Source organism: Natator depressus, chromosome 12 (genome assembly GCF_965152275.1).
Source record: "Natator depressus isolate rNatDep1 chromosome 12, rNatDep2.hap1, whole genome shotgun sequence".
In the NCBI taxonomy this organism is placed as follows: Eukaryota; Metazoa; Chordata; order Testudines; family Cheloniidae; genus Natator; species Natator depressus.
In genome coordinates, this window is record NC_134245.1 from 2,343,386 (window position 1) to 2,369,599 (window position 26,214).

Below are 26,214 nucleotides of genomic sequence, written 5' to 3' on the forward strand. Positions count from 1 at the left end.
TGACCGGACTGGAGGTGGTGGAATCCCTGTCACTGGAGGTGTTTAAGAACAGATTGGCCAAAGCCCTCTCAGGGCTGGTCTAGGTTTCCTTGGCCTTGCCTTAGCACAGGGGGCTGGCCTGGCTGACTTCCAGGTCTGTTCCAGCCCCACATTTCTAGGAGATGATTCCATGGCTTTGATACCGCTGATTTACAAGAGCATTATAATTTAAAGGGCCAGTACACACAAAGCCAAATGGTGATTAACAACGCAAAGCTACAGTCTGAGCAGTCATTGCAGTAAATAAATGTAATCTGACTACCTGCAACATACCTAGTGTGTATAAAAATCGGGGATTAGGCCCAGGCCTGTTAAAGTTCACTTCATTACATGCATGAGTCACATGACACTTACTTGGATTTGATGTTAAAATTCTTTCCTAAGGAGACGTGCCTAATGGATTTGCTTCGGCCAATCGCCAGCACCAACGTGACCATGTCAGCATCAAAGCCTACAAAACACAAAAGCAGCAATGACAATCCGTGACCAGTGTCTGACACTTAGTGACTGCCAATGCCCCGAGGACACTTGGCATGAACAGGGAGGAGAGGATTTAGACGTGGCAACTGCCGGCCACACCTGCAGCAGGAGGGTTGTGAGAAAAGCCCAGATTTTGCTATCGTAGCACCAGATGCTGCTAAACCTTATGCTGAGGAGCGCATCCCTACCTGAACAGGCCCACGGAGATGGACAAACTACTCAGTCTGTCCCTTGGCCACCTTCAGGGCACCACAGCCTTGGCAGATGGTGACTCGCTGGCCCGAGGAGGCTAGTGCCCTTGCAGAGTGGATGGGTATGTGGGAGATCCTGGTGGGCTATTCCCCCAGGCAGCTTGACCAATCCCAGGCTCTGCTTTCAGACGGCTGTGTTTCTCCAGGGCTCCTGTGTGAAGTGGAGAGAGCCAGCAGAACAATCCTGCCTCTGCTCCTCCCAGGGCACCTGGCTGAACAGATGGAATAAAGCCTGGGGGAGGGGAGGCATAATCATGCATGGGGGGGGCTGCTTGGCAGCTGGGAGCATTCCTGGCTGCTGACGGAGGGGCCTACAGTGCCAGTTCTCTCCCAGTGCTTCCCCTCCTGGCTTGAAGTGAAATGAGATGATGCTTCTGACTGCAGGGAAGGGGTCTACAACCCAGGAGATCAGGCCCCCTGCCTTGGCCGCCAGACACGCACTGTTACTTAGCTCAGAGAGGGCTGTCTGCTCAACAAGGTGGGCTCTGACAATGGAAGCATGGCGGGGTGGCACAGGAGCCCTCACAGAACCAAGAAGCAGGGCTTGCCCACGGGGAAAGCCGTCTGCCTCCCCGCCCAGAACAGAATCCCTTAAACACCAACAAATAGCAGCCAGCCAGAATTCAAATACAGAAAATACAGCCAAAGCAACTGCCTTGTGACAAGCCCAGCAGGGTTCTACGTGTTCCCTCCACAGGCATGTTGAGTGGTAAAGCCAGTCAGCCCCAGTCACCACGCTACTCGCCCAAGTCCCATTAGCAGGTCAAGAGATGCAGAGACTTGGGAAATCTTCCATCAGAAACAATAAAAAGGGAAGTGCCACAGGGAATTTTGAGAAGGGAGTTTCCAGAGCAGTGCAGGAACCACAAGAAATTCTGCCATGTCAAAAATGGTTTTTGTTCCTAATTGAAACAAAACCGAATAATTAAGAAATCTGCCGAGAAATGAAATTTAAAAAAAAAAAAAACATGAACTTGGGGTCAATGGAAACCTTTGCTTTTGATTTCATTAAAAAACCCAAAGCATTTGGAGAATGTCAAAAATTCCATTGAAATTGACATGTTCCCACAGATAGTTTCTATTTCAGCCAAATGGCATTTTCTGATGGAAAAATGCTCCACCGGAACAAAACGTCCCAGGTCTAGCTACAACGCAGCTACAGCATGCCAGCCAGCCAGCCACTTGCCGCTCCTTGTACCTGTTACTGACAAGTGCTAATAGGGGCAGAAGAGAAGCACCAAACAAAAGCAATGGAGTCTTGGAGTAATGGAAGAAGTACGCCATGGAAACGGGGAAGTATGCCTACGAATAGCGATACAAAGAAGCAAGGGCAGGGATGGCAGCAATACCATATATAACAGGGTGTGCAAACTGTGGCCCACTGGCCACATCCAGCCCGCGTGCCAATTTAATCTGGCCCTCGAGCTCCCACGGGGGAGCGGGGTCTGGGGTTCACCATGCTCCAACCGGGGAGCGGGGTCCGCGGCTGCTCCGTGCGCACGTGCCGCAGCTCTGCGCAGCTCCCAGAAGCAGCGGCGTGTCTCCCCACTGGCACCTACGTTTAGGGGCAGCCAGGGGGCTCCGCGCACTGCCCCCGCCCCAAGCGCCATCCCCACACCTCCCATTGGCCAGGAACTGCGGCCAATGGGAGCTGCAGGCGCGGGGCCTGAGGAAGGGGCAATGCGCAGCAGAGCCACCTGGCCATGCCTTGGGCTACGAGCCGGAGGGGGGACATGCCGCTGCTTCCAGGAGCTGCTTGAGGTAAGCGCTGCCCGCAGCCTGCGCCTGAACCCTTCCGCACCTGAACCCCCTGTCCCAGCCCTGATCCCCCTCCAACCCTCTGAACCTCAGTCCTAGCCTGGAGCACCCTCCTGCACCCCAAACCCCTCATCCCCACCCCACAGCCTGCACCTCCAGCTGGAGCCCTCACCACCACCCCCTGCACCTCAACCCCTGCCCCAGCCCTGATCCCCCTCCCACCCTCCAAACCCCTCAGTCCCAGTCTGGAGCCCCCTCCTGCACCCCAAACCCCCCAGCCCCACCCCAGAGCCCTCATCCAACCCCCCCAAGCCCCTGCCCCAGCCCGGAGCCCCCTCCTGTACCCTGAACTCCTCATTTCTAGCCCCACCCCAGAGCCCACACCCCCAGCCAGAGCCCTCACCCCCTCCTGCACCCAAACCCCAATTTCATGAGCATTCATGGCCCGCCATAAAATTTCCATATCCAGATATGGCCCTCGGGCCAAAAAGTTTGGTATATAACCACACATGGCACCTCAGAGAGCCTCAGTTAGTCACCCCTCATCAAAACAAGTCTCATCTTTTAAATGGTTATTTCAACAACAATTGATGGGATCTTGACCTCCTCAGTCATTGTTCTGGAAGGGGACTTATCTTGGCTTCTGTAGAATGGCAGCACACAGCCTCGTGCCAAGGTTAAGAGGAAAAGACACTTCCAGCCACGGTGACAAAGCTCACTGTAAGTCAAAGAAACTATGTACCTACCATTGTCTGATAAATCCAAATTCCTAATTGAATTGGCATCAAAAATCAGATCTTGGATCACCTGGGCACCTGCCGATCTCAACTTTAAACGAAAGACAAAACAGAACAAGAGTAAAGGGAACATTCGGATTTTCACAACCAAGAACATGACAGTTGGGAAAGTCGAGTCAGCGCTTAGTGCCCCTGGGATCATCCTGCAATAAGAGCAAACATTCTAACCCGGAACCCCACCATGAACTGCCTGCAGATTGTTCGCACAGCGTGCCCCGGGCTCAGGTTAGAACCAAAGCCACCGCTGCCGGCACAGGGCAGAGACACAGCACGTAGAGGAAGGAATAAATAAAAACCCTTTGCACTTTTCAGCCATGGGGCACAAAGCTGTCGCCAAAGGTGGGTGAGCATTATTATAGATGGGGAAAGTGAGGCCTAGAGGCCCAGGAAATCCAGGGGAGTTAGGTGCCTAACTATCTTTGAGGAGCTGGACCAGAGAGATTCACGGTAACTTTCCAAAAAGCAGTTTAGGAGCAACTGAGGAGCCATTTTCAAAAGTCCTTCAGGAGCCTAAGTCCCAGTGACTTTCAATGGGAATTAGGGTGCCTAAACCACCTAGGTGCTTTTCAAGCTTTGACCCTGTGTGACGGGCCTAAGGTGGCTGCAGCAGAGCTGAGACATTAACCCCGATCTGACTCCCACTCCCGTTAGCGCAGCCAGGATCCTCATTCCCATCAGCCTCCGAAGGCGCTGGGGGGAAATCGTGAACACTGCAGAAGTGCTAGGAAACCCTCAGGAAGAGGCCCACAGACGGGAGGGAAGGTGGGAGGGGCTCGGGATCCAGGACCTGCAGTGGGAGTGCCCATTTGTAATCAGAATACGTAGCTGCAGTGCTCCCCAGCCTGGTGCCAGCGCCGGGCAGTGCTCAGAAGCAGCAGAAAACTGGCTCAGCCCTGGCTATCTCACAGGCACTGCAGGAGGGGCTCCTTTCAGACAGTTAACTCTGTTCATGTCAGTGGGCTTACACAGGATGATGCTCTCCCCCCGGCTTGGCTTCTGCCCAGGCACTCCTCGTAAATGCCTAGATCGGAACATCCGCGTAACAATTAAACTACTCGATAATGGGCTGAAAATTCGGCCTTGGTGGAAGGCTGCAAGTCCATGAAGTCCTACTGCTCTGCCCAGCCTCTGTGCTCTGGTGAGTGAGCTACACTTACTGCCCGGCCCCGGGAGTTCTTCACCCGGGGCCGTGGGGCTCAGATGCAGTGTCATGGTTTAGCTGGAACTCAGCTGTCGCTCTGCTTTACTGGGTCACGTGCCATGTCCTCACCTCGCAGCTACTGAGGTCCAGGTGCAGGTCACTGATCCGAGAGTTATACGCCAACCCCTGCAGCAAGGCCCTGCAATGAACCAGAAAGTAACCAGCGTTTCGAGAGGCTGTGAACCCAGCACTCACACCAGCAGGCAGAGGGAGCTGGATATGCTGCCAGCCTCCCCATGGAAAAACCCTCGGGAACAGTCAGTGACTCCCCTCTCACTCACCCTGCAGGGCAGGGTGCACACTGGGGCTACAACATGGGGTCACTTGGGGCAGCTGGGGGTAGAAGCAGCCCTGGCTCTTGCTCCCTGGCCCTGCAGCCCCTCTGGAATACTGCAGGGTGCTAGGAGAGCCAAAGGTGCATCCCACCAGCTGCCCTAGCTATCCTAGGTTCTCCCCTGCCATCCACCAGCATGACACCTGAGCGCCTTCTGCGGCTAATCCACAGCACCTGCAATGGCCCTGCTGGACTCCAGGGAGTCTCTGTCACCACTCCCATCTGGGGTCACACTACGGGCCCCCGCTGCCCCTTGACACAAGTACAGTTCAGTTCCTTTGTCTCGTGCACGCTCACTCGCCCTGTTGTCAGCAGGACTGAAGGGGCTGGGGAAAGGACAGGCAGTGCTGAATGATGGGGGAGGGTGAATCAGACTGGAACCAGCGGGGGCCTGCACTTGGAAGTCTGGGGAACTCCCTCCAGAGGAGGCTGCTAGATATATTAGCTGGGCTTAATAAATAGGGATTTACTAAATCAATAACCTGTTATCGGCTAAGCCCCTCTGACTGTGGTTTCAGGCAGGTTATCTCCGGCCCAAGTAACTCGGATCCTACACACCCCCAGCCCAGGACCAGCTCTAGGCACCAGCAAAGCAAGCACATCCGTGGGGCGGCACAATTCCAGGGGCAGCATTCCAGCCACCCCCCCCCCTTTTTTTTTTTTTTTTTTTTAAACCACACAGACTTGGGGCGGCAAAAAACCTAGAGCCGGCCCTGGCACCCCCCGACTGCAATCCACAGCAATTTAATCCTCTAAGACTCCCCCAGCCACGGCCACAGGCAAGACTCCCCAGGACACCCGCAGCTTTGGTTTTCCCACCCGCTGTGTACATACATGTGTGCAACCAGCAACCAGAAGGCGCCCTCTCGAGGACCTTGCTATTCGCACCTGTGTTCATTTGCAGAGTACAGGCTGAGCATCACTAGGGCTGAGATGTTGGAGGCTAGTCACCGCTGTAAATCTGTCCCCAGTTGCGGGTGCTGAGCCCTTGCAATTCTGTCCCTAAGTGCGTTGGAAAACAGGCCCCTTACCTTACGGCCTCTGGCGGCAGCTTGGTACACGCCAGGCCGACGTATCGGAGGGCAGACGCCTTGCTGAAGAACAGTTTGATGGCCGGAGGGACATCTCTCAGCTTTCTAAAACAAACAGAAGAGGCATCGGATCCCAGCATATCATCTCAGCCCCCTTTCTGCCATTTCAATTAACCCCAACTCGGCCATGGCCTCTGTCGACAGTAACACGGCCTGGACACCAGCCCCAAATCACAGAGTCCGTCGGTTTGGAGCTAGGGTTGCCAGGTGTCCTGTTTTGGACCGGAACACCCGGTCGAAAAGGGATCCTGGCAGCTCCGGGCAGCACTGCTGCCAGCAGATCGAGGGAAGTGATTATTCCCCTCTATTTGGCATTGGTGAGGCCACATCTGGAGTACTGTGTCCAGTTTTGGGGGCTCCCCTACAGAAGGGATGTGGCAGAGAGTCCAGCGGGAGGGCAACAAAAATGATCAGAGGGCTGGGCCACATGACTTATGAGGAGAGGCTGAGGGAACTGGGGTTATTTAGTCTGCAGAAGAGAAGAGTGAGGGGTGATTTGATAGCAGCCTTCAACTACCTGAAGGGGGGTTCCAAAGACGATGGAGGTCACATGTTCTCAGTGGTGGCAGATGACAGAACAAGGAGTAATGGTCTCAAGTTGCAGTGGGGGAGCTCTAGGTTGGATATTAGGAAACACTATTTCACTAGGAGGGTGCTGAAGCACTGGAATGGGTTACCTAGAGAGGTGGTAGAATCTCCATCCTTAGAGGTTTTCAAGGCCCAGTTTGATAAAGGCTTGGATGGGATGGTTTAGTTGGTGTTGGTCCTGGCCCTGGTCCTAATTTGAGCAGGGGGTTGGGCTAGATGAAGGTCTCCTGAGGTCTCTTCCAACCCTAATTTTCCATGATTCTAAGTCCAGTTGGGAGCACAGCAGGGCTAAGGCAGGCTCCCTGCCTGCCGTGGCTCCACGCTGCTCCCAGAAGCAGTGGCATGTCTCTCCTGCGGCTCTTAGGCATAGGGGCAGCCAGGGGGCTCTGCGCACTGTCCCCACCCCAAGCACCAGCTCCACAGCACCCATTGGCCAGGAACCACAGCCAATGGGAGCTGCAGAGGTGGCGCCTGCGGACAGGGCAGCACACAGTGGTGCCTGGCCGTGCCTCTGTGTAGAAGCCGGAGGGGGAACATGCAGCTACTTCTGGGAGCTGTCTGAGGTAAGCACTGCCTGGAGCCTGTCCCCCTCACTGCCTCCCACGTCCCAACCCCCTGTCCCAGCCCCGATCCCCCTCCCACCCTCTGAACCCCTCAGTCCCATCCCAGAACACCCTCCTGCACCCCAAATCCCTCATCCCCAGTCCCACCCCAGATCCTGAACCCCAAGCTGGAGCCCTCACCCCACCCCCAAGCCCCAACCCCCTGCCCCAATCCCCCTCCCATACCCTGAACCCCTCATTTCTGGCCCCACTCCAGAACCCACACCCCCAGCTCAGAGCCTGTACCCCCTCCCATACCCCAACTCCCTGCCTCAGCCTGAGACCCTTCCCATACTCTGAAACCCTCAGCTCCACCCCCCAGCTGAAGCCCCCTCCTGCACCCCAAATCCCTCATCCCTGGCCCCAACCCAGAGCCCACAACCCCAGCTGGAGCCCTCACCCTCTCCCGCATCCCAACTCACAGCCTCAGCCTGGAGCACCCTCCCACACCCTGAACTCCTCATTTCTGGCCTCAACCTAGAGCTTGCTCCCTAAGCCAGAGCCCTCACCCCCTCCCGCACCCAAACCCCCTGCCCCAGCTGTGACAAAGTTCCTCCTCTACCTTGGTGGGTCTTGCGCTTATTGGCCAAGGATTTGCTCGCCTTGGAGCTCCACGGCAGCCCTCAGGTTGGCTGTTTTCATGAACCCACAGTCCAGGTCGACTCCTCCTGTGTCTGACCAGGAGTTGGGAGGTTTGGAGGGAACCCAGGCCCGCACTCTACTCTGGGTTACAGCCCAGGGCCCTGTGGACTGCAGCTGTCTAGAGTGCCTTCTGGAACAGCTGTGCAACAGCTACAACTCCCTGGGCTATTTCCCCATGGCCTCCTCCCAGCACCTTCTTTATCCTCACCATAGGACCTTCCTCCTGGTGTCTGATAATGCTTGTACACCTCAGTCCTCCAACAGTCCGCATTCTCACTCTCAGCTCCTAGCACCTCTTACTTCCAGCTCCTTACACGCGCACCACAAACTGAAGTGAGCTCCTTTTTAAACCCAGGTGCCCTAATTAGCCTGCCTTAATTGATTCTAGCAGCTTCTTGATTGGCTGCAGGTGTTCTAATCAGCCTGTCATCATAATGGTCTCCAGAAGGTTCCTGATTGTTCTGGAACCTTCCTTGTTATCTTACCCAGGGAAAAGGGACATACTTAATCTGGGGCTAACATATCTGCCTTCTATTACTCTCCTATAGCCATCTGGCCCGACCCTGTCACACAGCCCAGTGAAAATAAGCGAGTTAGTGAAGGTGGATGGAGTGAGTGGAGGTAGGGCCTCAGAGAAGGGACGGGGCCTTGGAGGAGGGATGGGGCAAGGGTGTTCGGTTTTGTGCAAGTAGAAAGTTGGCAACCCTATTTGGAGCATCTGCAAAACGGTGCTACGCTGGCAGCATTCCGAGCTGCTAGGGCTTGAGAGAACCCTTGAGACCAGCCAATCTGCCCTCCAGCACAGCACAGCCCAGCCCAGAGATCCTTAGCCAGTGACTCCTGCACCAAGCCCAGACCAGCTGGCTAAGCGAGAGCAGGTCTTAGAAAGACATCAATCTTCATTTTAAAATGGCAGTGACAGAGAAGTCTGCACATCTTCCATGTGTTTTTGGACCAATGGAAAAAAACAGGTACAATTCAAGTGACTTTTAAAATTGTCTAAGAAACCAAGTTAACAAAATAAATGAGCTTATGAACAACCAGAAAATATACTTCAAGTGAAAAAACTATAAATGGACTTCTTTGCAAAGAAATTGTAAGTTTTCTTACAGGAAAAGCCACAAACTGTCTGGAAAGGAAGAGTAGATTGAATTACTTGCCTCAGTGAAATTAAATACCCAGAGAATTGCTGTGCCTGTGGTCATGATGACTGGGTTTTGCTCACCTGTGACTCCCCCTGCCGGTGCTTTGGAGGCACAGACAGGCAGGTCTGCATCTTTTAAAAGTCACTTGAATTGTAACTGGTTTTTTTCCCCATTGGTCCAAAAACACATGGAAGATGTGCAGATTTTTATTTCTGTGGGCCAAACCATGTAGAAATGTAAATGTCAGAGCTAGAAAAGCTCTGCAAGGGTATGGGTCCCTCAGGAAATTGTACTCTAGTCATTCATTCTTCTGGGCATTCCATTCTATTGTTCCCTCTTACAGTGATAGAGATCGGTGTCTCCACCCACAGGTGAGATGCAGAAGACTGGGCCAACCCTGCAGCCACTCTGCCTCCAGCCTTGTTCTCTGTCTGCTCCCTCTACCAGCCCCTTTGGTTTCCCTGGGATTCCCCCTACCATTACTCCCTCTAGGTCTTCTTTCTCTGGAGCGTCTCATGAAGTAAAGTTGTCATTACAGGTTCTTATCTAAGTAATGTATTTAATTTTGATGAATTTATTAAGTGTTAATTAATGCACCGTGGGAGTCCCCCTTCAGCCCTCTGTATAAATTGATCCTCTTCTTTCCATATGTTTTGCCCATAGGGTTTTCGGCAGCCCTAGGTCAGCCAGCAATAACACCTGCGCCTTTGCAATAGGGTGAAGGAAGGGGACCATGAGATCCCTATTTATGTGATTTGCAATAAGTGTTATTACTCAGGGTACCAAAAGTATTTAAATGATAAGTGCCTTGTAGAATCCCAAAGCAAGCTCATTTTCATTTCTCATATAATAATCTCATATACAGTAATACACACATTTTTCATTAATTCTATGAGTTGATATAATTATTATTATAATTAATTATTAACTAGGTTACTGGTTTTTTTCAGTGTGGAAAAGTGTGTGCTAAATGTTCGCCTTTAAAAATAAATAAATCAAATTCCCTGGGTGCGCACCCTAATGAAATGTGCTGGGCACGCCTATGAAGCAGGCCCCCTGCCTCAGGTGCAGCTCCCATTGGCGGCGCTGGCCACTCGACTGGGAGCCTCCCGGCCAATGGGCTGGAGGTGGGGGGGAGGCAAAGGGGGAGATTGTAGGGAGCTCTGGAGCAGGGGAGGCCGTGGGGGAGGGGAGTTGTCTGGCACAAAGGGGAGGGCTCTCTGGTGAGGGGTGACAGGGGCACAGAGGCCATTGGGGCCCTCTCAGAGGGGGCAGAGGGTTCTGGGGGTCTTTGGATGGAGCCAGCCACAGCCTGGGTCTGCTCTGTGGGGGGGTGTTGCTATAGCCCCCTCAGGAAGCCCCCTCTGTACTGTGTATTTTATGCCAGCCTTGGGGTGCCCATCGAGGCTCCTTTCCCCCACCCCCGGCTCCATCTGTCTGTCCCCACAATCCCCTGGCTGTGTCTGTCGCACAGTGACAGACTCCTGCTGCTCTCTCTGCCTGCGGCTCCCTTCCCCCCACGCCGTGGAGGCACAGCCAGGCAGCTCTGGCGTCGGCCCCTGCAGCTCCCATTGGCGGGGGTTTCTGGCCTAGGGGCTGGGAGCCGGTCAGCGCTGGGGCCTCTCCACAGCAGGCGGTGACTCTGGGGACAGGGAGCTGCTTGTGGGGCACCACGGGCCCATATAACTCCGCCTATGGCTGGGTGAGTCAGCAGTGTGCCCTTGTTGCCAAGAAGGCTAACGGCATATTGGGCTGTATAAGTAGGAGCATTGCCAGCAGATCGAGGAAGGTGATTATTCCCCTCTATTCAGCATTGGTGAGGCCACCCCTGGAGTATTGCGTCCAGTTTTGGTCCCCCCACTACAGAAGGGATGTGGACAAATTGGAGAGAGAGTCCAGTGGAGGACAATGAAAATGATCAGGGGGCTGGAGCACATGATTTATGAGGAGAGGCTGAGGGAACTGGGGTTATTTAGTCTGCAGAAGAGAAGAGTGAGGGGGGATTTGCTAGCAGCCTTCAACTGCCTGAAAGGGGGGGGGGTCCCAAAGAGGATGGAGCTCAGCTGTTCTCAGTGGTGGCAGATGACAGAACAAGGAGCAATGGTCTCAAGTTGCAGTGTGGGAGGTTTAGGTTGGATATTAGGAAACACTTTCACTAGGAGGGTGGTGAAGCACTGGAATGGGTCGCCTAGGGAGCTAGTGGAATCTCCATCCTCAGAGATTTTTAAGGCCCTATAGCGGGGTGGTCACCCGCTCCTGCCTTAAAAGGTTTAAAACAGCCCGGGGAGAGGGCTGTGGCAGGGAAGGAAAAGCGGGGCTGATTGGGAGAAGCAGCCTCTGCTGGGGGCCACGCCACAATCAGGCCGAAGCTGGCTTAATCAGGGCCCAGCTGGCCCTTATAAGAGGGCAGTGGGCTAGGAGCACACAGTCTCCTCTAGCTGTGGAGGGCGATGGGCTTGGCTGCTGGGGAGCGTACCAGGGTACCTGAGGTGAAGCAGGGCTGGGGAAGGCCATCGGAGCTGGGAGGCTCCAGACTGGAAAAGCCCCAGCCTGCAGGCCTGGCAGACAGCCTAAGACAGGGTACTGGGGTTGCAACAGGGCAGCCCAAGGCAGCAGGTCCAAACCCCTTTTGCCTACGATGACTGGCTTATACAGACTGCAGTCGGCCCCAGTGAAAGGGGGCTAGATGGTGACTGGCAGTAGAGCATAGCCTGAGGCAAGTTGGGGATAGAGGGTGGGGGGTTCCCTGGGGTTGGGAGACCCAGATCTGCAGGGTATTGCCTGGAGGGCCAGCACCCTGGGTAAAAGGGCATCAGGGTCTGGGAGGGACATGGGGGCCAGTGACGGTGAGACACTGGCAGAGGTCTCCAGAGCTGGTAAAAAGAGCTAATTCCTGGATGACCAGTAGGAGGCGCCGCAGAGGTGAGTCGCACCCTGTTACAGGCCCAACTTGACAAAGCCTTGGCTGGGATGATTTAGTTGGGGTTAGTCCTGCTTTGAGCAGGGGGTTGGACTAGATGACCTCCTGAGGTCTCTTGCAACCCTAATCTTCTATGATTCTAAGTAAAGGCAGAGCTATTGAGCAGGGCAAGGAAATTGAGTCATTAGAGCTTTTTGTTTTCTGCTCGTTTTTGCTAATATCTATTGAACTAAAATGCCCACGGAACGGTTGGGAGAAAAAAAATCTTTGTGAAAGGTTCAAACAGACCAGTCACTTCATTATTGGGCTGAGAGAGATCCCACCCCAGTTCTCTGGTCATCCAGGGAGCCCTCCAGCAAAGATACAGACAACAAGACTTGATACTCAGGATAGTTCTAAGATTAAAAAAACCCCTGGGGAAAAAGGAGCTATTGTGAAGAAGCTGAAAAGGGCACAAACCTTTCGTGGGAGGGAAGTATTCGTGTCTACAAACAGCAGCGTACTCAGGGTGTGGGCGGCCCGGGTAGGAAATGAACCTACATCTCCCACCGGTCAACCCCAAACCACACCTGCTGCCACACTGAGACCGGCATGAAAACCTCCAACTCCTGAGGCACAAATAAGGTCAATACGACAAGAGAAGCCGCCCTCTAATGCGAGCAGGTGCCAGCGGGGGGGCAATAAATATATAAAAATTCCCTTCGATGGTCATCAAAATTAATGTTCACAAAGATCCTTTGTGTTTCCGTCCCGCACATTGCTCTTCCCACAGCACATTCCCAGGGGTCTGTCCCCCAAAGGACTTGCAATCTACGGGCTGCTCTTCAGGAGGAAGCATCATCGGCTTAATTTAAGGGGTGAGTCTAAACCCATTTAGTTATGCCGATGCAAAAAGGCCGTGTGGACGCTTTTACTTGAGTTTAGCGAGGCTGATTTTGGCTTGGCTTTAACTGATCAGGAAGAGGTTCAAGCTAAACTGAAATCAGTCATTTTGCTGCACCCATTAGCATGTTATGTCTGCTCCCAGGACCGCATGCTGCCGTGCACGCAGAGGGAGGGATGGGATTTATTTTCCCCCTCCTATTTTCAAACAGGTTGCTAAGCACGGCCACAGCAGCCTGGAAAGGGAGTTCCCCCCATGGGGGGAGGGATAGCTCAGTGGTTTGAGCATGGGCCTGCTAAACCCAGAGTTGTGAGTTCAATCCTTGAGGGGGCCATTTAGGGATCTGGGGCAAAAAAAATTGGGGATTGGTCCTGCTTTGAGCAGGGGGTTGGACTAGATGATCTCCTGAGGTCCCTTCCAACCCTGATATTCTATAATTCTATGATTAACTGCTCCAAGAGGTCAGAGTCACTGCACTGGGCAGCCACTGCATCCAGCCAGAGACACAATGGCTTACAGCAGACACACACAAAATCTCTGGGGCCAGACTTCACTAGACACGGACAACAGAGGGAGCGAATCTGAGGCTTACTTGTGCGAGTACACGTTTTTGGAGAGATCCAGGTGGGCGAGGTTGGCACAGCATCCGAGGGCCAATGCACCAAACAGCTTGAAATGGAAATTAGAAGTGTATGAGACCAACAGGCCAGGCCAGTGCGCGGGCTCTAAGCCAGGCAGCGTTCAGCATAGCTCCACAGGCCATGAACACTCCTCCCCACATTAGACACAACCCCTGTCACGCAGCAGAGTGATGGAACACATCGGGAAAAACAGGTCTGGGGCATCCTGCTCCCCACAGGACGTCCTGAGCTTTCCCCACCCTCATGTTTCTGGGACCATGCCCCCTGCTGACAAGCACCATGCACAGCTGGGAGCTGTCCTCCCCACCCCTGACTACACTACCCTACAGGGCTTCCTTTCCCCAGCTACTCCCCCTTCAGTGGGGACACCAGGAAGGGCCACCTGGCTCCCCCCACCTTCAAGTCTTTCCCCCGTTGGCTGTCCCTGTCCCTCCTCAGTCATTTCTCCCACGCAAAGCAAGTCTCCCTCCCTCTCCACCCAGACCACTCCTCCCACAAAGGCCACCAGGGCTAACTCTCCGAAGGCAGAAATGCTGCATTAGCCCTGGCAGAACTGAGCTCCCCTCTCACCTAGCTCAGAGAGCCATTTGCTGCTCAGCCAGGCTGCTGGGCACAAGCCTTGCTGTCATGGCAAGGGGGTTGAGGCTGCCTCTGGGTACTGGACAGCACCAATCACACACCACAGATGGGCGATAAGGACCCTGACCACTAGGCCTGTCCATGTGTGGTCTCTATCCATCCAGCTAAGCAATTTATACAGCCCCCCCATCACCACAGTATCTGAGCACACCCCATGAGGTAGGGCAGGGCTACTACCCCCACTGCACACAGGGGGAAATAGTGGCACAGAGCCTAGGTGAAGGATGGGGCGGGGGAGGGAATTGAGACAGGTTGCCCAAGTCCCAGGCTAGCACTCTCACCACTAGGCCAGCCTTCCTCTGTCACTAACCCTCTGCAATCCACCGGTCGTGTTGTCCGACACAGAGAAGTCCCTGCATGCTAGGACATGCGGCTCTGCTATAGAAAGCGACAGCGGTCCAAAATGGCTCCCAGCACATCTCAGGGACAGAGCTGCCAACTCGAGTGAGTTGGGTACACGTTTGCTGCTTTTTACTCCACAGGCCTTACAGGGCAGGTCTGGCCCAGGGAGAGGGAGCCGGAGCCAGAGTCCTTCTTAGCCAGCCACAGAATGGGTGATTAACAGTCTGATTTTCAGAGATATCGGCACCTGCAGCTCCCACTGAAAACCAGGCCCTACGCACCTAGAGGCTGCAAAGTGCAATGCAGCTGGAGGTAGTGGGGTAGGGGTCCCACAAGGTGTGTTTTGGCCTGCAGAAGGCAGGCACACGAGACCAGCTGACTGAGTCCCCAAAGGAGTCTGCAGGGCCGGCTGTTTAAATAAGCACACTGGCTGATCACAGAGACCCACTTTCCAGATTTCAGAGTAGCAGCCGTGTTAGTCTGTATTCGCAAAAGGAAAAGGAGGACTTGTGGCACCTTAGAGGCTAAGATTAGAGTCTCTAAGGTGCCACAAGTAATCCTTTTCTTTCCACTTTCCAGAGCAGAACAGCATTTTACAATCCTGCCCCCTTTCCAAGGCAAATAACCAGACCTACATGCAGCAGTGACAGCGAGGGAAATGCAAGGAGTTGGAAGGCTCATCTGGAAGCATGACTTTGGCAGAGGGAGCGATCCCAAAGCACCAATATCTGATGTAATTTAAGGTCCAGCCATAAATTACAGTCCCGAGGCTGTTCCAACCTTGGATGCCAGTGCCAAGATTTACATCCAAAGGGGAAGTACCTGCTGCATTCATTCATTCCTGATCAATCACGCATGAGACTTCCAGCACACCACAGCAAACTACGATTTCATGCTGCCTCCGCTAGGGCTAGGGCCAGGCCTGGGAGTTCTGCAGGCACCGGCAGCTCGATTGTCTCTGCCTAAGGAGGCCCGAGGCCCGGGGATGGGAAGGGCCAGCCCTGGGAGGCAGAAATAGACTCGTCTGCCCCTGGGCTGCACACCCTGCACAGTGACTCTGGTTTGCAGGGCCAGGCACACAGCAGGGGCTGCAGTGACGCAGATGGCAAGAAGGAAGGTCCCCTCAGCACAGATGAGTGGAGAACAGCCCCTTGCTACTTACTGCATCCAAAGCACAGTCTGTGCCGGCCAGGTTGAGGTGAGACACCGAGTTCGCGTGGCTGAGGAAGCTGTGCAAGCTCTGTGGGGAGAGAAGACGTGGATTTAAGGGTCTGCTGGAAGGGTTTTTCTAGAGGCAGCGTCTCCTCGCTCCTGGGGCCGACTGCAGGACATTCCTGCCCAAGGATCAGGAGCGAGCCTGGCTCACAGGCAGACAGCCTCTCTCCTGGGGTTTGGCAGGGTTAACATTCAGCCCAAGAAAGCGAGAAGGAAACAAACCAACCTGGGGGTGAGCCCAGACTCTCCTTCCCCCAAGCACCTCCTCCTCCCCACTCAGCCCCTTCCCCTGGGCAGCAGCGCCAGGCCAGGGGAAGCAGAAATGGAGTTGGCTGCTTGGCCAAAGTGACCTGCAATAGATTTGCCAAGAGTGGCCTCTGATTTGGGGGCTTTTGAAGACACTGAGCTCCCACAGGAGTCCACAGGAGTTGTGGGGGCTGGGCACAGGGTCTCAGCTGGGCACCCAAAAAGCAATAGCCCCTTCTGAACATTTTGGCATCAAATGGCAAAGGGGGCAGCCCAAAAATCTGACCAAACCCCAACAATAGACCCAGCTGATGGGCCAGACTCTTCTGACCTAAATCATTAAACCTCCAGAAAATGCAACACACGCTAGAGAGAGTCTTCTCTCCCATCAGAGGTCTGACTGCAGCTCGGGGAGGCTTATCTGCACTAGCGTTAGCCTAGCTAGCTTGGGGACCAAGAGCAGCATGGACCCCTGAGCAGGCTAGCAACCTGAGTTCACACCCACATGCAGCAAGCCTGCCCTGACCTGTGCTGCCATGTGGTCTCTGCTACTTTTAGCCCCGCCCCAGCAGGTATGTCTGAGCTGCAGCCACGCCTCCCATTGCCCGGAGCGAGAGGGAGAGAGAAGAGACATCTCAGCTCACTGTACATGCTGCTCAGGTTTTAGTTGCGTTTCTCTGGCTTGGACCTTCCTACCTGCAGGGAGCTATTTATACGTACGCTGGCATCGTCCGTGGTAAGGATGCCAGGATTCCCCGAGAGATCCAGGTGCTGAAGTGAGGCGCTGAAGATTCCATTAGATGCAAGGGACTGGCATAAAGTGCTCGCTCCTGCCCGAGGGAAGGGAGGAGAAGCCAGTGAGCATGGTGGGGACCCAAGAGTGGATGCAGAGCAGAGAAGGACATTGTCATGTTAGAAACCCTGCAATCCCAGATCCCTGCTTGGTTCAGACTGCCGAGACATGGCAGGTGAAGAGGGACCATCCCACACCGGAATTCTCTCCTTAAACCCCCCTGGGAGCCGCTGGGACTCTGAGAGCCAGTCCTCCCACATAGTGTCCACAGCACCCACCAGAGCTCTTTGGCCACCTGACTTTGAAAAGGGGCCCCCTGCACACGCACTCGGGCAGCGCCCAAGCCAAGAGGGGGTAGAGCCGGCTCAGGACCAAGATCAGTCATTCCACAGTTAGGGCTAGACTGGGCTGTTGAGGCCTGGCCCCTTGGCAAGAGGAATGCAGAGGGACACTGCCCAAAGAGGCCTTGGGCCCAGCATGGTGGCTCCAGGGGAAATGCAGGCCAGGGCAGCCCCGCCACCCTCTTTCACACTCTTGTGGGAAGGTTTCCCGTGCTAGCCTGGAGCCCTCTGGCTCCTGTAAAGGGTCCCAAAGGCAGCAAGGAGGTTTTGTGAGCACTGCCCCCATCCCAGAAACCAACGCAAACCCCATGGAGACACATCCAAAGCACAGGACTTGGTGGTGATGGGGGACTTCAACTACCCAAACATCTGTTGGGAAACAACCACAGCAGGGCACAGATCATCCAATGAGTTCTTGGAATGTATGGGAGACAATTTTTTATTTCAGAAAGTGGAGAAAGCTACTACGGGGGAGACTGTTCTAGATTTGATTTTGACAAATAGGGAGGAACAGGTTGAGAACTCGAAAGTGGAAGGCAACTTGGGTGAAAGTGATCATGAAATGGTGGCGTTCATGATTCTAAGAAATGATAGGAGGGATAACAGCACAATAAAGACAATGGATTTCAAGAAGGCAGACTTTAGCAAAGTCAGGGAATTGGTAGGTAAAATCCCATGGGAAGCAAGACTAAGGGGAAAAACAATTGAAGACAGTTGGCGGTTTTTCAAAGAAACATTATTATGGGCACAAGAGCAAACTATTCCACTGCGTGGGAAAGATAAGTACAGCAAGAGACCACCCTGGCTTAACCAGGAGATCTTCATTGATCTAAAACTCAATAACACAAGTATGTAGGGACAAAATTAGAAAAGCCAAGGCACAAAATGAAATCAAACTAGCTAGGGACATAAAAGGAAACAAGAAAACATTCTACAAATACATTAGAAGCAAGAGAAAGACCAAGGTCAGAGTAGGCCCGTTACTCAAGGGGCGTGGGGGGGGGGGGAAAAGAGAGACAATAACAGAAAATGTGGAAATGGCAGAGGTGCTTAATGACTTCTTTGTTTCCATCACCACCAACCTTCTTGGTGAAAACCGAACGTCTAATATAGTGAATGCCAGTGAAAATGAGGTAGGATCATTTCCAAAATAGGGAAAGAACAAGTCAAAAATTACTTAGGCAAGTTAGATGTCTTCAAATCATCAGGGTCTGATGAAATGCATCCTAGAATACTCAAGGAGCTGACTGAAGAGATATCTGAGCCATTAGCAATTATCTTTGAAAAGTCATGGAAGATGGGAGACGTTCCAGAAAACTGAAAAAGGGCAAATATAGTGCCCATCTATAAAAAGGGAAATAAGGACAACCCGGGGAATTACAGACCAGCCAGCTTAACTTCTGTACCAGGAAAGATAATGGAGAAAATAACTAAGCAATCAATTTGCAAACACCTAGGTGATAATAAGGTGATAAATAATGGTCAGCATGGATTTGTCAAGAACAAATCATGACAAACCAAGCTGATAGCTTTCTTTGACAGGATAACAAACCTTGTGGGTGGGGGGGGGGGAGCGATAGATGTGGTATATCTTGACTTTAGAAATACAACCTAGATGGAGCTACTATAAGGTGGGTGCATAACTGGTTGGAAAATCGTTCCCAGAGAGTAGTTACCAGCGGTTCACAGTCATGCTGTAAGGACATAACAAGTGAAGTCCAGCAAGGATCGGTTCTGGTTCTGTTCAATATCTTCATCAATGATTTAAGTAATGGCGTAGAGAGTACGCTTATAAAGTTTGCAGACAATACCAAGCTGGGAGGGGTTGCAAGTGCTTTGGAGGACAGGATTAAAATTCAAAATGATCTGGACAAACTGGAGAAATGGTCTGAAGTAAATAGGATGAAATTCAATAAGGACAAATGCAAAGTACTCCACATTGGAAGTGTAAGCAGGTGGGACTGACCCCTGTGGCACCTCCTGCTGGTCGTCCTTGGGAATTAGCTTACCAGCCTCCAGAGCACCCTCTGCAGGTCGGTGTCCCGCCTGTCACTGGCCCCCCTGTGTCCCTCCCGGACCCAGTGCCCTTTTGTCTGGGGTGCTGCCCCTCTGGCAGTAACCCCTCAGTCTCAGGATCTCCCCACCCAGGGGAACCCACCATCCCCACTTCACCTCAGTCTTGGCTACTGCCAGTCCTCACTTAGCCCCACTCCCTGGGCAGACTGCAGCGTATCAGCCACTCATCACAGGGGAAGGGGTTTGGACCTGCTGCCTCTGCCTACCCGTGGGCTGCCCCCTGCAACCCCAGTACCTATTTGGCCTTACTCTTGGCCTGCAGCCTGTGGGGTGGGTTTCCAGGCTGGAGCTCCCCAGCCCCTCTGGCCTTCCCCAGCCCTCCGCCACCTCAGGTACTCTCTCAAGCTCCCCAGCAACCAGGCCCTTCTCCTGCTAAAGGCAGAGAGAGAGTCTACTCCTGGCTGCCCTGGCCTTCTTATACAGGCCAGCTGCGGCCTGATTGGGGTGTGGCCCAGCTGTGGCCACTTCCCCAATCGGCCCAGCTTCTAGCCCACAGCCCCAGCCCTGTTGTAAGCCCCTCCGGGCAGGAGTGGGTGTCTACCTTACTACAGAAAGGAACGATCAGTTGCACACATACAAAATGGGAAATGACTGCCTACGAAGGAGTACTGTGGAAAGGGATCTGGGGGTCAGAGTGGACCACAAGCTCAATATGAGTCAACAGTGTAACACTGTTGCAAAACAAGCGAACGTCATTAGCAGGAGTATTGTAAGCAAGACACTAGAAGTAATTAGGCTTCAGCTGGAATATTATGTCCAGTTCTGGGCACCACATTTTAGGAAAGATGTGGAAAAATTGGAAAAAGTCCAGAGAAGAGCAACAAAAATGATTAAAGGTCTAGAAAACATGACCTACGAGGGAAGACTGAAAAAACTGGGATTGGTTAGTCTGGAGAAGAGAAGACTGAGGGGGGACATGATAGCAGTTTTCAAGTACTTAAAAGGTTGTTACAAGGAGGAGGGAGAAAAAAATTTCTTCTGAGGACAGGACAAGAAGCAATGGGATTACATTGTAGCAAAGGCGGTTTAGGTTGGACATTAGGAAAAACTTCTTAACTGTCAGGATGGTGAAGCACTGGAATAAATTTCCTAGGGAGGTTGTTGAATCTCCATCATTGGGGATTTTTAAGATCAGGTTGGACAAACACCTCTCAGGGATGGTCTAGATAATACTTGGTCCTGCCATGAGTGCAGGGGACTGGACTAGAGACCTCTCGAGGTCCCTTCCAGATCTATGCTTCTCTGTATCTGTATATACCTTTGGCAGTCAGCGAAGTCCTAGAGAAGTTCAGGCTGCGCAGGCCCTTGGTGCGTTTCTCAATGTACTGGCTGAATGCAGTTATCCCTGAGGAGAGAGCAGAGGGGCCTGAGAGCAGACAGGCGACAGGGGGCTCAGCCATTGCACCCACAGCCATAGAGCATCATCGCTTGTCAGCCACCGGCTGCACGCTTCCGGCTCCGATGCCACAAGTCCCCATCCCAAGGGGCCTGTAAGTTGAGACAACTGGTACATGCTGATGGGGGGGGGGGCACAATTTAAAGCTTGAGTCACACTCCTCCCTTACCCTCAGCAGCCCCACCCTGCAGCTCCCAGCTGTTTGCTGCCGCCTCTCCCAGCGGCCGCAGCTTGCAGCTCACCAGCTCCAGGAGCTGCTGCACACGGAGGGGCCCTGGCCCACAAACGCTAGCAGAAATCTGGGGGGGGGCACATGACTCTGCGTGGCCCCCCAAGCATTGCTTCTCTAAGAGAAGGATCAATCCTGCAAACACCTTAGCCTGGGTGTTGTGCGAGTCCCAGGCACTTCAGGCCCAGGAGTAAGGCCACTTCTCCACTGCAGAGCCCAGGTCAGCATGGCCGCTCAGGGTTTGCTACACTGCAGCTGGAAGCGAGCCTCCAGCCTGGCTAGGCAGACCTGGGCTGGCATGCTACAAACAGCAGAGCAGGTGCTGTGGCAGGCGGCAGCTCAGGCTAGCTAGCACCCGAGCTCAGACCCGGGAGGGTCAGGTGGGCTTGGACTTGGGTGGCGAGCCCGAACCACCACTCACGTCACTACCACCACACTGCTATTGCTGGCACTTGAGCTTGCGCGAAGCTAGCACAAGTCTGTCTCTCAGCCCAGCTAGACATGCTCCCAGCTGCCACTTCCCTAGTCTAGACACAGCACACGCCACCAGGAGGAAGAGCTCTGCCAGTGAAGGAACTGCCCCAAACGACAGGGGCACATTCTGTCAGCAGAGACATTCTGTCAGCAGAGCTGCATCTGCACTGGGGGGTTTGCTGGGGGCGGGGGTCCTGCTATCCTGGTATAAGTTTTATGTGTAGAGCAAGCCTATGTGTTTGCAGGATCCAGCCCTAAAATCAGACACAAAGCAGGTCAGACAGCAGCCTAGAGCCCAAGGCACGTGCTACCCCCGACTCCGCATGCTGCAGGGAAACCAACACTTGCCTTCCATGGCATCTCTGGGTGACACACACACCAGGGCCAGGAGAGCTAGGGACTTGGGGCTGTATCTCTCCTGCCCCACAGCAGGGCATATGGTGCAAGGCCTCATCACCACACCGCAAGCCGCAGTGAGCTCAGGATCCACACAGGCGGTTGTCTCACAGAGCCGCAGCAACTGCCGCGAGGGGCTCCCCCGGCATTGCCACGTAGGCCCTGCGGCCAGCACTGGGGACGCAGCCTCCAGTACAGGCCTCAGTACAGCTCACAGGGTTGCTCTCCCGAGCCGGTGTCTGACCGAGAGCCAAGCCCTCCTGACAGTAACGCGCAGCATGACAAACACAAATCAACCAGCAAGGGGCTGACGGGGCCAGGGACAGGTGCTGCGCGCTGCGGAAAACATGCTGAAAGAGCTACGGGGCAGCCAGAGCTGGGTCGTCTTCTGTTCCTAGGGCAGGGCAGGAGGGCACTTGGACACAGCAGGGGCATGCACAGCCTCGATATACGCTGCTTGCCAGACCCCTACCAGCTCCCACACCTGAGGCATGAGCATTCCCTGCAGGCAGCGCTTAGAGAAGTATCACGTGCACCATCTATGTACATACTAAACAGACACTTGCCAGCCCCTTCTCTGCCACAACATACAGTCCATGACTGCCCCATATACACAGCACCTGGGGGATTTGTTACGTTGGCATGCTCATCAATTTGTTCCCACCTTCCCCTATTCACAGCACCTGCTTCTCTGAGAGAGAGGGAAAGAGAGAGAGAGAGAGAGTTCTTCCCGAGGACACGGCAGAGCTAGTGTGGTGGGGCAGACCAGCCCCCACTAGGGGGCCAACACTAAGGGCTCATCTACACAGGGAGGGATAAAGCTGGGGACAGTATGCCTTCAATTCCCACTCTGATTACTTCCCACTAGCTTGCCCTGCATTCCCCATGCAGACAAGCCCAAAGAAAGTGATAAATAGGCAGTAAAATGTAACAGGCAAAGATCCGGTGTCAATTCATGCAAGTGCAGCAACATGAGCCAGAGGTCAAACAGGCCAAAGGATGTTACCCTTCGTGCTAGGGCTGGGAAGGAGGGGAAGGCATCTTCCCCCACCCACTGGTCAGTGCTGGCAGCTTGCCAGGAGGGTTTACCTGCCTAGGAAGCATCAGGTACAAGGCACTTGCCAAAAGCAAGGGTACCTAACCCAATGAAGCAATGCCCTGCTCTGATCCAGCCAAACCCCTGCCTTGGTCCTGATGGAAGGGGGGGCGTCACACATTGAAAAGGAATGGAGCAAGCAGCCGAAAGGCTGCAGCGGGGGAGGGCGAGGAGACAGTTCAGACGGAGATGCACTAGTTGTGTTGTAAGGAACATGTGAGTTCGTGCCTAGCCAGAAAGGAATCTCTTGGTTTCTAGCAAGTCGTTAGGATTTATATCTTTAAATAGGGTTAGAATTTAGGTCCTCTCTCCTGCGGTGACACTAATTAAATACACAAAACTCACAATCTATCAAGCCCCCAGCCCCCCAGTGACCCTGCCTGTAGCACTCGCTCTCTCCCTCCTTGCGCTCCCACGGGAGGGAGGGCACCACGGCTGCTGGTTCAGGGATGCTCAGCGGAGGGCCCGCCGGAAGCAGAAGGAGGTCAAGAGCCCTGTGCGGGGCAGCACAGACTGAGCCTGCCCACTGTTCTCAAGACGCACTTCACACATCTGCCCTCTCCAGGACGAGCGAAGAGGCTGCGGGCCAGGGAGCAAGACATTAGCGGGTGAGTGTGTGTCCCAGTGCTCCTCACCGCACGCCCCAAGCTACAGGCTTGCTGGCATAGCTACTGTGCTTTATCCACACACCCAACCCTTCGCTGGAAGCAGGGGAGGCAGTTTTGTAGAAATTTTGGTGGTGCCCAGAAACATGCCCCCCCCAAACTCCCCACACACACCTGCCTAAGGCTTTGGGAGGGAGTTTTGGGGGGGGGCGTCTGGGGTTCAGGCGATTGGGGTGCACGAGGGGGTGGGGAGGCAGGCTCTGAGAGGGAGTTTGGGTGCAGAAGGGGTGAGAGGTCAGGCTCTGGGAGGGAGTTTGGTGGGGGATGGGGTCTGGGATGCAGGCTCTGGGATGGAGTTTGGGTGCAGGCTCTGGGCTGGGGCAGGGGATTGGGGTGCAGGAGGGGTGCAGGGTGCAGGCTCTGGAAGGGAATTTGGGTGCAGAAGGGGTGAGAGGTCGGGTTCTGGGAGGGAGTTTGTGTGGGGAAGGGGGTCTGGAGTGCAGGCTCTGGGAACAAGTTTGGGTGCTGGGTGCAGGCTCTGGGCAGGGGGCGGGGGTGAGGGATGCAGGCTCTGGGAGGGAGTTTGGGGACAAAAGTAGGTGCAGGGGAGGGGTGGGAGTGCAAGAGGGAGTTGGGGGGAGGGGGTGCAGGGTGCAGGAGGGGGTGAGGGATGCAGGCTCTGGGAGGGAGTTTGGGGGCAAGAGGAGGTGGGGGTGCAGGAGGAAATTTGGGGGCCGAAGGGTGTGTTTGCGGAGGGGGTGTGGGTGCAGGCTCTGGAAGTGGATGGGGGGGTTCGATGCTTACCTGGGGCACCCCCTCTGGCAGCGGCTCCTAGGCGGGGCAGGCCGGGGGGTTTCCTCACGCTGCTGTCTTCCCATTGGCCGCAGGGGTGTTTGGGGTGGGGGGCAGCGCACAGTGCCACACCCCCTCACACGGGCTGCAAGGACCTGCCGACAGCCACATGGAGCGAGCGCGCAGGAAGCCGCTCAGCCCCGCTGCGCTGTGGGTGGTGGCGGGAGCCCCCGGGCTGTTTTAAATCGCCGGGGGGAAGTGCGGGGGGAGTGTGTGTGTGTTGGGGAGGGGAGGTGGGAAACTTTGCTGGAGCCGGGCCCCTGGGACAGGAATATTCCTGGTGCCCGGGCACCATGGGCCCATAGAACTCGCCGCCCATGGCTGGAAGCGCTTCCACGTGGGGACGAGATCAGGGATTCACGGGCCACACACGCTGCCTTGGGAAGTGCAGCCACCACTTTCAAGAGGAGAACGAAGGTGGGAGGGAGGCTGGATGTGGGGTGAGGTGTGTCTCAAACCCAGCCAGCTCCAACTGGCCTCTGGGCAGAGACGGGACAGGAACCAGAGGGGCTGAAAAGGACGGGCCGTAAACCCTGCACACTGTCAGAAGCAGCCGGGACACTCTGAAGGGGCCGTATCTGTTGGGACGGAAGCGTAAGGTACCTCTGTCCTCCAGCTGGTTGCCAGCCAGGCTGATGGCGCTTAGAGCTGAGTCCGGGTTTCCTCTTAACGCCTGGGCCATCCTCTGGGCAAATTCACTGCAAGGGAATGGATCTCACTTTACAACACATCCAGCGTTCGAGTATTCCCAACACGGCCAGGCACCAGGCACCAAACGTCTCACAGCCCGTCACAGGAAAATAGCGCTGGGGTCACATGGTGCCTCGGGGGCAGCGCCAGGCTGGGGGTGGGGGAGGAGAGGCACTAAGCGGTGGAGGCCGGATGCATTACATCTATCGGTCCCTAGGGTGCTGAGCGATCGCTCATGCTGCAGCAAAGGTGGCAGCCAGCTCTCTCAGCAGTGCCGCCATCCCAGAGGTGGCACTTCTCTGCCATGCTGGCTGCAGTTCTCCTGTAACACAGCAGAAAGTCGTCTCCAGCCAAAGAGTAGCAGAAGTGTGAAATTCCCCTGCTCGGGCCATTCCCTGGTCAGGTGCACTTCAGAGCCTGGCTGAGTCATGCAGAGGGGAACCCTGTGAGGAACGGGCAGTTTCTCTCTTCTCTCAAAATTATAGTTAAACAAATACATTACTGCAAAACCAGGGCTGCAAATTTAAACACTCAACAGCAGGAACACAACAAAGATGTTTGCCTTCATGGGCCACACCCTGGCACATCCATGAGCTCTTCCCAACGCGAAGCAGCCCTATGGATGAATCCAGACATACAGCTGAGCTAACATTACCTAAAGCACATACATAGCTTTCGAAAATGCTCCTAAATCACTAATCCCATGGATTTTTGCTGGGAGCTGGGTACCTCTGAAATTCCCAGCTATAATAATAATCTAGCCATCATCCATGCCTACAGTGCAAGTTACTGTTACTCTATTATGACAATTTTTTTTCCCTTTCCCAGTTTTTGGATATTTAAATTCATCCCCTTAAAACTGGGATGGGCAAACTTTTTGGCCCGAGGGCCACATCTGGGTGGAGAAATTGTATGCAGGGCCATGAATGTAGGGCTGTGGCAGGGGCTTGGGGTGTGGGAGGGAGTGCGGGGTGCGGGAGGGGGTGCGGTGTGCAGGAAGGGGCTCAGGGCAGGGGGTTGGGGTACAGGAGGGGGCTCAAGGCAGGGGGTTGGGGGCTCAGGGCAGGGCTAAGGCAGGCTCCCTCCCTGCTCTGGGCTCGCGTGGCAATGGCTTCTGGGGGTGGGGTGCAGCAGGCAACTCCGCCGCGTGCTGCCCTCGTCTGCAGATACCACCCCCGAAGCTCCCATTGGCCGCGATTCCCCATTCTCGGCCAATGGGAGCTGCGGGGTGCAATGCCTGCCGGCAAGGGCAGCACACAGAGCTCTCTGCCCCCCCCCGGCCCTCCGGATGGTGCCGGCTGCTTCTGGGACGTGGTGCCAGCCGTTCCCGTGGTGCCAGCCTTAGCCCCGCTGCACCACAGGACTGGCAATCCCGCGGGCCGGATTGAAAGTCCTGATAGGCAGGATCCAGGCCGCGGGCTGTAGTTTGCCCTCCCCTGCCTTAAAAGGTGA

The 26,214-nt window shown here is 54.6% G+C and overlaps 1 protein-coding gene across 1 annotated transcript in view; it reads right to left on the reverse strand.

Moving 5' to 3' along the window:
* CARMIL2 (capping protein regulator and myosin 1 linker 2) overlaps positions 1-26,214 on the reverse strand; it is a 131,178-nt gene that overhangs the window by 69,667 nt on the left and 35,297 nt on the right. Inside the window, exons 11-19 of the mRNA XM_074968329.1 lie at positions 24,676-24,770; positions 20,283-20,369; positions 16,535-16,644; positions 15,516-15,593; positions 13,324-13,400; positions 5,892-5,996; positions 4,596-4,665; positions 3,275-3,356; positions 394-490 (exon numbers count right to left, since the gene is read on the reverse strand). Coding sequence (XP_074824430.1) covers positions 394-490; positions 3,275-3,356; positions 4,596-4,665; positions 5,892-5,996; positions 13,324-13,400; positions 15,516-15,593; positions 16,535-16,644; positions 20,283-20,369; positions 24,676-24,770 — 801 coding nt within the window. The remainder of the gene's footprint in view (positions 1-393; positions 491-3,274; positions 3,357-4,595; positions 4,666-5,891; positions 5,997-13,323; positions 13,401-15,515; positions 15,594-16,534; positions 16,645-20,282; positions 20,370-24,675; positions 24,771-26,214) is intronic.